Source organism: Gekko japonicus, unplaced genomic scaffold (genome assembly GCF_001447785.1).
Source record: "Gekko japonicus isolate JY-2015 unplaced genomic scaffold, Gekko_japonicus_V1.1 scaffold2863, whole genome shotgun sequence".
Classification (NCBI taxonomy): Eukaryota; Metazoa; Chordata; class Lepidosauria; order Squamata; family Gekkonidae; genus Gekko; species Gekko japonicus.
In genome coordinates this window covers 2915-14435 of record NW_015162038.1, presented here as the reverse complement: position 1 = coordinate 14435, position 11521 = coordinate 2915, and the positions used below count along the sequence as shown (strand labels likewise).

The following is an 11521-nucleotide window of genomic DNA, read 5'->3' as shown; positions in this document are numbered from 1 at the left end:
ATTCCTGCCCTTGGTTTTACCACCAGCCATTCAAGTAATGCTGCTGCCAGAGTGGTCCATTACGATAAGCTTGGCAGGTGGCCTCTGATAGCAGTGGGCCCTGGGCAACAGTCCCTCTTATCCTTTGGATAAAGCTGCCTTGGGCTGCTTGGGCTGGTGAGCAGTCAGCAGCCTGCATCCCAGATGTAGACACTGCAGCTGCTTTCACAGAAGGTTTTGTTCCCCAAATAGAACTCAACACAACCCCTGCATTTGATGGAGCTTCCACCACAAGCACTGTGTTCTTTCCTTGCATGAGTTGTGGGTTTGGGGGTATTTCTCTTTTAATTCAGATAAGACAGGACAATGGCCCATTTGGATTAGGCCGCCACTCTAAGGCAGTTCCTTAAATTCTTCCAGGAAAATCAGGGGGGGGAGGTAGTCTGAGGGGGGATTGAAATCAAAATGCATATCCAGCCTTTTAAGGTTTGTGGTCTCTCCCCCCCCTTGCCCCCAATCCTTCAAACAGGCCCTCCCTATGATGTGAGGTGTACGGAAGTGAGGGACACATCTCTGATGCTTCACTGGGAGCCTCCTTTGTATACTGGAGCCGGCCCCGTCACTGGCTACTTTGTGGACATGTGTGAGGAAGGATCTGACACGTGGGAGCAACTGAATAAGCAGCCGATCTCCGACACCCATATGAAGGTTTGTGCTGCATTTTTCTGTATCTTTGAATTCACAGCACGACTATAATTTTATTGGGTGCAGTAAAGAAGAAGCTGGAGACCAACTGGTCATGAAGGTGCATAAAGTTTACTTAGAGATAATCAGGGCTCTTTTTGTAGAAAAAGCCCAGCAGGAACTCATTAGCATAATAGGCCACACCCAACAGCAGGAACTCATTAGCATATAGGGCCACACCCCTGACAGCACAGCTCATTAGCACATTAGGCCGCACCCCCATGTTACCAGAAGTGTGGTTATCCAGCCACACCCACCTTTTGCTTGTTATTCTACTTACCTTGTTTGTTGTCAAAACCCAGGGCCTTTGTTTGTAGCAGGAACGCCTTTGCATGTTAGGCCACACACCCCTAATGTAGCCAATCCTAATGAGTTTCTGCTGTTGGGTGTGGCCTATTATGCTAATGAGTTCCTGCTGGGCGTGGCCAACTTGGGAGCCAGCCGGAACTGCGTTCCTGTGCGTTCCTGTCCAAAAATAGCCCTGGAGATAATGGTGAATATTTACACAGAGATATACAGACTGTCTTACAGCATAACATACCTTAGTTGGAGAGAACTAACTCCCCCCCACACCCAGCTTATCAAGCTGATACCTTATATACTAACCCCAGCCAATCACTAACAGGATAAACTAATTTCCTACTCTAACAATGCTAGAAGAGTATCACCTGGTAGTTTAACACCTGGCTGTAATTGCCTTAACCACTTAGCATGACAGCTAAGACTTACACATAGATCATACTGATCTAGATCCAGTAACTGCTTGCTACCTCAACCTAGACATATATCTCAATAAATTTTGCAGTGCCAAAGCAGGGCAGTGGGATCGCTTCCTGACAGACCTTGCTCCACCGTGCCTCCCTGGTGGCAGTGGTTCTTCTGGGGGATTCCACGCAACACCACTGCCTGCTTGACCTCCCTTCTGGGTTCTCCCAGGCGCCACAGTGACTTTCCCCAAACCTGCTTCAGTACTAAAAGCAGGTTTGGGTAAAACGTGAGTGGGAAGGTACGGATTTCCGTACCTCCCTGCACACACCTGGCTCCACATCTGGGGTCATTTCTACTCTTGCTGATTATATTATATTTTCTCCCAACAGCTGTCTGACCTGGAGACTGGAAAGTGCTACATTTTCCGAGTGCGGGCACAGAACAAGGCTGGGGTTGGCCCACCCTCTCTCCCCTCAGATCCTGTGGTTGTAAAAACCAAACCAGGTACGAGGCTTTTGGCTTCCTACCCTGCTCTCTTTCTCTGACCCTCTGTTTCTGGGCTTTTCCACATGGCGACACTTTTCTGCAGAGGTCCTGTGGTTGCAGTGGTTGCCAAAGGAGCAAGGAGCCTACAGGGCTGCCCACAGATTTCCTATATCCCAGTCCCTATGGTGGCCATTCCCATCTCCATCTAACTGAGGCAATTTTTCAAGGTTGTTTTTAAAAGACCAGTAGTGGCTCAAATGGTTAAAACGCTGAACCGAAGATGCTGAACTGCAGGCTGTGGAAGGTCGGTAGTTCAGCAGTTCGAGACCCGAGTGTGCCGCGTGACGGAGTGAGCTCCCGTCTCTAGTTCCAGCTCCTGCCAACCTAGCAGTTCGAAAGCAAGAAATCGCAAGTAGATAAATAGGGACCGCTTCGGTGGGAAGGTAACAGCGTTCCGTGCGCCTTGGTGTTTAGTCATGCCGGCCACATGACCATGGAAACGTCTTCGGACAGCGCTGGCTCTTTGGCTTTGAAACGGAGATGAGCACCACAACCCTAGAGTCGGACTTGACTGGCTTTCGAGCAAGGGAGACCTTTACCTTTACCTAGTAGACATAGAGCAGATGTCCCCAACGTGGTGCCCATGGGCCCCATGGCACCTGCTGATACCTTTCCTTGGTGCTTGCCGAGTGTTTTTAGAAAGTGGGCAGGCTAGGTAGGGCTTTTGCCCAACCGGGTTTCTGATTGGTCACCGGATATCTGATTGGCTGTGGACACTTATAAGACGTTGCTGTGGACACTTATAAGAAACTGTCACCCCAACTGAAGGATCATCACTGTGTGACTGAATATAAGCCGTGTGTATGCAAGAAGATATTTTGAAACAATATTTTCATTTTAAAAGACATCCTGTTAAACGGAGCTTCTTCCTGAAATGTTGAAGAATTCCTCTTGACTGGCTTTCGAGCAAGGGAACCTTTACCTAGTAGACATAGAGCAGAGGTCCCCAACATGGTGCCCATGGGCCCCATGGCCCTGCTGATACCTTTCCTTGGTGCTTGCCAAGTGTTTTTAGAAAGTGGGCAGGCTAGGTAGGGCTTTTGCCCAACCGGTTTTCTGATTGGTCACCGGATATGTGATTGGCTGTGGAGACTTATAAGAAGTTGCTTCAGCAATAGCTGTCACCCCAACTGAAGCATCATCATTGTGTGACTGAATATAAGCCGTGGGTATGCAAGAAGACATTTTGAAATAATATTTTCATTTTAAAAGACATCCTGTTAAACGGAGCTTCTTCCTGAAATGTTGAAGAATTCCTGTTAGAGTTACTTCCTGCCATTTTGTGGCTGGCTCCATCTCCTGCGGCAGCCGTTTTCTGGTTGTACCCTCCCTCCTGTTTCAGAATTTCAGAGGTACCTGCAGGCTCAAAAATATTGGGGACCCCTGACATATAAATATATTGGTAGTTTGAGGTCAGTTACCAATCTTTTTTAACCTAAAAAGCTCTCCACACGCATATACACACACAGTAGTGGCATGTGGAGGAGAGTGGGCACCATGAAATAGAAAATGGCTGCTGTGTGGAAGGGACAGGGGAAATCAGACTTTCCTGCCCCTTGTGGCTGGCTCCATCTCCTGCGGCAGCCGTTTTCTGGTTGTACCCTCCCTCCTGTTTCAGAATTTCAGAGGTACCTGCAGGCTCAAAAATATTGGGGACCCCTGACATATAAATATATTGGTAGTTTGAGGTCAGTTACCAATCTTTTTTAACCTAAAAAGCTCTCCACACGCATATACACACACACAGTAGTGGCATGTGGAGGAGAGTGGGCACCACGAAATAGAAAATGGCTGCTGTGTGGAAAGGACAGGGAAAATCCAGACTTTCCTGCCCCACGTGGCAGGCAGCTTTCCCAGCTTTCGCAAACCCTGAGCCAGTCACACATTCTTTCAGTTGAACCTACCTCACAGGGCTGTTGCTGTGAGGGTAAAATGGAGGAGGGGGGAATGAAGCATGCCACTCAGAACTCCTTGAAGGAAGGGTGGGATAACACTGTGACAATAAATTTTGCAGGCACCAAAGAAATTGAAGTTGGGGTAGATGAGGAAGGATTCATCTATCTGGCCTTTGAAGCTCCTGAAGTAGTTGACACCTCAGAGTTTATCTGGTCCAAGGATTACGAAGGACCTCCAAAACCCGACAGGGTTGAAATTGTCGACAAGGATGATAAGTAAGCCTTTGGTGTGAAGCTAGAGCTGCCATTGTTTTTTTTCTGTCTCTGTCTCCGCTGCCTTTAACAGAAGCCATATGCAGGAATTAAGCAGGTGGAGTTTCCCCACAACATTTTGACCCATTATGCACAGGTGTTTTCCCTTGCTTTTACCATGCTTGTCCATTGAGGTTTTCTTTTTTTTGTTTTGTATTGATTTTCTTCCCTTCATCACACAGTTTGCTTTCTGGTCATTGTCCCCCGGGTTTTCTGAGAGCATTTCTGTGCCAAATTTTTCCTTGTTTTGCTTCCAAGCCGAAAGTAATTTAAAAGCATACAGATTCCCTCGGATTCCGCCCCCCGTGCATTCTGCCACCCCTAGAAGGCCACTCCCCTGCCCACATCAAGGTCATTCCACCCACTCTGCACCTTCCGCCATCCTCCCTCCTTCATCGTACAAGCTCTTTTTATGAATTTCCCCCTCATTGTTTTAATTTTTCTGACAAGTGGTATGAAACTAGCAATATGAGACTATTGCTAGTCTCAGATCACTGAATTTAAAAAGTGAAACGACAGACGAAAAACTGAAAAAGTTGTGTGAGAAATTGCAGTCCCCTGCAATTCTTTTGCTATGCATGCTTCTCCGGCAGCTCTCCAAGCAGCCTCCTTGACAAGTTCCGAAAGGGGGGAGGGAGGGAGGGAATGACCGGCATCAGGTCGTTTGCCACAATCAAGCCCAGCAGTGGCCATGGCCAATGCTCAGCCAGTGTGTGTGTGTGTATACGCACACACACAGAAGGGGCCAGCCAAGTTGTTCAGCAAGCAGTCTCCCCTCTTCCCATCTCAGTGTCTCCACAGCTCCCTTATTCATTCCACTTCCTCATCTGTCTCTAGGGTTTAGGATGCATCTAGGATGCATCTCCAGATGCAGGTCATGGGTGGTGCGTGCCAGCCCCGTGTTCCAGTAGCAGGCAGCAGCGCACCGGAATGCCTGGAAGATGGCCACACCACTCGCCTCCTCCTCCTTGCCGCCACCCTGGTTCCACTCCTGGCAGCAGCAACGCAGCACCAGAGCTAGCGAGCTCAGTGCCAGCTGCACTGCCCGCCATGGAGGAGGAGGCAGTGCCGGCATCCTGGTGGCAAGGGAGGGGTGGGGCAGGGAGGTTCATGGGCAGGACAGCAGCAGGTGGCTCAGCCAGTGGCCCTATGTCTGGGAGAGCTGCGCCTGCGCCGGAAGATGCAGAGGGGCGGGCATCCCCAAATTTCATCCCGCCCCTGCCCAGGCATCTGGAGGGAGGACCGCAGAAGGGGCGCCTTTTCTGACTGAGAGAGTGCAGTGCAGTGGCCCCACAGACGGGCTCTGGCTTCTCTGCATTCTTCTGGTGTCTGTACCCTAGGCAGCTGCCTAGGTTGGCCTAATGGATACACCAGCCCTGCTCCTGTCCATGAGTGCATGTAGGTCTGGTGTTACTGTACACTCTCTTACCTTTGGTGGATTTAAATTAATGTTTTATTGCCAATCTCGTACCACTTGTTTTTTAAAAAAATTAAACTACAGGGAAAATAATTCAAAATGGCTCTTGTATGGCAATGAAGGAGGAGGATGGCGGAGGAAGGTGACTCTTCCATTTTTCACAGTGGCTGATAACACAGAGGATAATCCCCCAGAGTTTGGCAGAGGGCTTCAGAGCTGCTCCAGTCAGTTTCGAAAAACATTTTTGTCAGTTTCACAATGATTTTTTCCTCTTTGCCTACCTTTCCTTGTGGTTCCTTTCATTCAAGGAACTGAACTAGGAGGATTTAAATGGAAGGCACTTACTTGTCTCTACTGCGCAGCTGTGATATGCCATTTGCATAAATTAAAAAAAAACTTTTGGACACCACCCCACACGTCACAAGTGACATTCCCACCCCAATTAAGAAAAATGTGGTTTTTGTTGTAGTTGCAGAACAAATACTCTGGAGGAAAATAGTGGTGCATAAGGCAGGCACAGAATCTGAAGTCAAGTTTAAAGGCTTGACTGCTCAGAAAATCTGCAGTAAGCTGTGCGTGGGTAATAGCCCTTTACGGCTCCACATCAGGAAAAAGTGTATCAGGTTGCTAAAGGCCTAGGAACACGGCCAATAAAATGGTGAGCACCCTAAGTGAAACATACCATCAGCTTCTAATGAGAAACATTATATATAAAAAATTTGCACAGTTTGAGGTGACCAGAATTTTAGATGGTGTCTGAGTATGGACAATTGTCCAGGAAAGAGTCCACCCATGCTCCATAATAGGCAGCTAGTGTAAAGAACACAGACAGAGATCTTCTGCATTCTCAGATTCCAGGAAACTGCAGCAGTTCATTGAGTGTATCCATGTTAGGGTTGTCAACTTCCGGGGTGTGGGGTGTGTGTGGAGATCTCCTGGAATTACAACTGATCTCCAGACAACAGAGATCTTGTTCCCATAGGGAAAAACAGTTGCTTTGAAGAGTGGGTTCTATGGCATCACATTGCTGCTAAGATCTTCTCCTCTCCAAACCCTGCCCTCTACCACCAAATCATTTTCCAGGTATTTCCCAAGTGAGAGTTGGCAACCCTAATCCATGTGATTGCAGTGGAAGAGAAGTAGAAGAACTGGCAAGGAATCACAATCTTTATGGCAACCTATGTGGAATGGGTTTGGAAGAGAAAAGTCTTTCCACATTTGCACACAATTTATATTCTGATGAGACCATGACATTAGAGAGAACATCAAGGCTATCGACATATTGTTGAAGTGCAGTGTGTATTATACATCTTATACATGCAATAAGATCAGCCTCAGGAAATCCTGGGAGTTGTAGTTGGGTGATTTGCTATATATTGTTTAGTGTTCCCTACCATATCGCCATGAAACTAGTTTCCCAGGATTCCTTAAGAAGAGGGAATTACATGCTCTTTGTTTCCCACACTACAGAAAGCAAAATTATATGGCCAACCTAACCAAATTCTACAAGAAAATCTGGATTCTGAAACCCGTATGAATTATGAAAACTGAGCATATTTGCATAATTTATTGTTGGGTGATTTGCTATATATTGTTTAGTGGAGGTTCCCTGCCGTATCTCCATGAAACTAGTTTTCCAGGATTCCTTAAGGAGAGGGAATTACATGCTCTTTCTGCTTCCTACACTACAAAAAGCAGAAATTATATGGCCAACCTAACCAAATTCTGCAAGAAAATCTGGATACTGAAATCCGTATGAATTATGAAAACTGATCATATTTGCATAATTTATCGTTTTGCATAAATTATCCAACACTGGTTGCTAGTTTGCATAATTTATTTTGGTTCTTCTAGGATCAAGAACACTTGAAACTCTATCCTCCCACCTTATCCTCAGTCACTGGAAATATTCAGCTGCCCCTCTGACTTTAATTAAGCATTTAGATCATAAGGAATAGAAATTTGCATTACAAATGAAAGCTAATGTTCTCAGGAAGTTGCATTCTGCATCTACTCCAACATTCTGCATTATTTTCCTGACACAGATTTTTTCCTTAGCGGTTTCAGGAGAATACAGTATATATAGTACAATCTTTAAAATAAATAAATATACACCAACCTGGAAAATTCAATTAAGTCTCTGCTAAAAATACACCTAGATTTGTATGTTTCTGCTTTCTTTTCTTTAGATCTAAGGTCCTCCTGAAGTATGGTACTGAAAGAGATCTGGGAACCTACTCAGTAGAAGTAACTGACACGGATGAGGACATTTCCGCCAGTCATGTTTTGACTGAGGAAGGTAAAAATCCATATTAGCGGGATCAGGCGCAAATTTCTCCCAAACTACTGGGTCCAAAACTGTGGCTTCCACAATTATTCTTCTCCTTCCCATGCACTGACCCAGTCGTCCAGCACTTGACTAACTGGAGGTCCTCAAAACCCTACAATTGGTTCCATTCTTGGATTGGGGTCTGTCAAGGCCTTCTTTTTCACATGTAAAACAGGTCTTCAGGCTGATTGGTAAATGTTTTCTTCTTCTTCTGTCCACACGGACATCTACCAAGTAAAATCCAGGAAAGTCTCCTTCACTCAGGTACTTTGGTTTCAAAGCAACATTCATATGGTTCTTTAAGGTGGCCCTGAGCCAACAGTGGCCACCAGATATGGGTGGCAGTCCATCAGGGGCTGAAGGTCCAATTTTTGCTGCCTTTTATGGACCGTGAGTTAGAATAGTTATTTTAATTTAATTAGAATATTCGTCTATGGGCCCCTTCTCTCCATAAAAGGACCCAAAGTGGCTTACAACATTGAAAATGAAATCAAAATAAATAAAGGAAAGAATACAACTTAAATATACAAACAAAGTAGTCCTTAGTGTCTGTCCTGAATCCAGTGGGCTGGCTTGTCCAGTGCCTTTGGCTCTTACTCCTTGGCTCACACCTCTTATTATCCCCAAAGTTTATGTCCAACAAGAGGAGCAAGGAAAAGCAAAAGTTGGACATTGTAGCTGGCCATAGCATGCCTCCCAGTCAGCCCTTCCTGCTCACAGAGTCTCTGGCCATGCCCAACATTTATACCTGAATGAGTAGAAATTTATTTGTATTTAGCCATAGGCCATTACAAACCAAGGATAACAACAGAGAACCCAAAGTTTATACCTGAGGCTGCAAAAATGTGGGGAGATTGTCAAAGCACCCTACAGGTAAAGCTGGTGCAAGATATTTTGCTGCTCCAACTGAGTAGCATCTCAGGGGACTGCCTCAAACCTGGCCCTTAGCAGCATGGCTCTCAAAGGTAATAATGGATATAAGCCACAAAAAAACCCCTATGCTACTGCCAGCTTAAGGCCCAGCAGTCGATCAGCACGTCATTGCGCTGCTCCCCAGAAGAAGAAGAAGAAGAAGAGATTGGATTTATACCCCGCCCTTCACTTGGAGTCTCAGAGCGGCTAACTACACTTGGGGCGGAGCCAACTAACTGAAATCATCCGAAGATTAAAAATCAGTGTCGATTTTTACAGAGGTGCTAAAATTTTCAATGTTTCTTGAGAGCAGCAACCTTAGCCAGGAACCGCGCCACATTAGCTGTGATCAGTCCATCGGCATTTGAGTCAGATAACAGTACTGAAAGCACCCAAGGTCGCGAGGGAAGATTCATCTTCGTAAGAATAGGAAAAATATAAGTGCCTCTAACTTGAGTCCAATGGGGACAACGAAACATCAGATGGTCTAAGGTTTCAAATTCGCCAGAATTGCACAGACAAAGGCGATCTGAGTAGGGTAGGCCTCCAAATCTTCCCAGAGTTACCATCGTTGCTCAAAGGTAATAATGGATATAAGCCACACAAAAAACCCCATGCTACTGCCAGCTTAAGGCCCAGCAGTGGATCAGCACGTCATTGTGCTGCTCCGAAGAAGAAGAAGAAGAGGAAGAAGAGGAAGGGGAGGAGGAGGAGGAGGAGGAGACTGGATGGGCTCCCCCACCCCTTTGCTCAGTTTTACACATTGCACAGACATGCGGGAGGATTGGAATACTGTGTGTTTAATGTGGGCATCCTTGTATCGTTTAAGTTAAAGGCCTGATCCTATTGTTTGCATTTCCCAGAGTTAGACAAGCTGCGGAAGATCAGCCATGAGATCCGGAACCCCTGTGAGTTATTCTTTTTAGATTTATCAATGTGTTTGCTTATTGCCTTTCCACAAGGTAGTTTACAAATACAATTAAGACACTTTTAACAATGTAACGGAAATATGATTGTGCCAGGGAACGAGGGGAAAGAGGGGAGAGGGTAATTTCTTGTATTCCTGATTGCTTACCAACAGTCAGAGATGGCCAACTGAAGGTTCCAGAACAAGCTGACAATGCTTGCGTAATGAGTGTTAGTGGATGGAAGCAGAGGTGTCGTGTCCATAATGCACATTGTACTCTTGCTCCAACAAGTTGATAGCATGTGCCACGAAACGCAGTCAGGCCATCCACCATATTGTATAAATCTTTGGGGGGAGGGGTGGCTGCTGGGGGAAGGGCTGGCCCCACCCAGCATGCATTTCAAGCAGAGAAGGATGGATTCCGATTTCCCAAACTGAAACAGAAACCAAGGAGCATGTGTGACTCCAATATTTCTGCCTCTATGCTCATTCTCACGCTCTGTGCTCAAAGCCCATCCCAAACCTCAAAGCCGCCTCTCATTGGAGATACTCAAGTTCAATAAACACGGACAGCAGCTCTGCCTTCTAAAGAAGTACACATCTCAAGTTCTCTTGTTGCAGAGCCAATTTTTTTTAGTTATTTATTTACTTACCTCACATATACCCTGCCTTTCTCCCCAGTGGGGGCCCAAATCAGCTCACATTTTCCTTCCTGCCTCCCTTGTAGCCTCACAGCAACAACTCTGTGAGGTAGGCTTGGCTGAGCTTGTGTGACTGGCCCGACGAGCGCGCTTCCTTGACAGAGACAGAATCTGAGCTTGATCGTAGTCCAGTGCTCTAACCACTACGCTAGCCAAGCAAGGAGGCCTGAGTATTGCAAGTGGTTTAGCAAGGAGCTTTGAAAGAACAGGCAGTAGAGCCTCCATGGCAGGAAGACTGCAAAACTGATGCTTCTTTAAAAGACTCCCAACATCTGACTAGGCACCCACCCATTCACCCACTTGTCAGCTTGCATGTTCAAATCAGTATTTGTCACAGAAGGGCTCTTTTTGTAGCAGGAACTCAGAGATGGCCAACTGAAGGTTCCAGAACCAGCTGACAATGCTTGCGTAATGAGCGTTACTGGATGGAAGCAGGGGTGTCGTGTCAATAATGCACATTGTAGTCTTGCTCCGACAAGTTGATAGCATGTGCCACGAAAGGCAGTCAGGCCATCCACCATATTGTATAAATCTTTGGGGGGAGGGTGGCTGCTGGGGGAGGGGCTGGCCCCACCCAGCATGCATTTCAAGCAGAGAAGGATGGCTTTCCCAAACTGAAACAGAAACCAAGGAGCATGTGTGACTCCAATATTTCTGCCTCTATGCTCATTCTCACGCTCTGTGCTCAAAGCCCATCCCAAACCTCAAAGCCGCCTCTCATTGGAGATACTCAAGTTCAATAAACACGGACAGCAGCTCTTCCTTCTAAAGAAGTACACACAGGGCTCTTTTTGTATATAAAGCCCAGCAGGAACTCATTAGCATAATAGGCTACACCCAGCAGCAGGAACACATTAGCATATTAGGCCACACCCATGACAGCACAGCTCATTGGCATATTAGGCCATACCCCCATGTTACCAGAAGTGTGCTCATCCAGCCACACCCACCTTTTGCTTTTTATTCTGCTTACCTTGTTTGTTGTCAAAACCCAGGGTTTTTTTGTAGCAGGAACTCCTTTGCATGTTAGGCCACACACCCCTAATGTAGCCAATCCTAATGAGTTTCTGC

The 11521-nt window shown here is 46.4% G+C and overlaps 1 protein-coding gene across 1 annotated transcript in view; it reads left to right on the top strand.

Moving 5' to 3' along the window:
• The window catches only part of LOC107105579 (myomesin-3-like), a gene marked incomplete at its 3' end in the record, with an annotated part of 70685 nt that overhangs the window by 58050 nt on the left and 1114 nt on the right, over window positions 1–11521 (top strand). The window contains exons 20-24 of the mRNA XM_015405575.1: window positions 509–687; window positions 1821–1935; window positions 3992–4148; window positions 7791–7900; window positions 9706–9750. Coding sequence (XP_015261061.1) covers window positions 509–687; window positions 1821–1935; window positions 3992–4148; window positions 7791–7900; window positions 9706–9750 — 606 coding nt within the window. The remainder of the gene's footprint in view (window positions 1–508; window positions 688–1820; window positions 1936–3991; window positions 4149–7790; window positions 7901–9705; window positions 9751–11521) is intronic.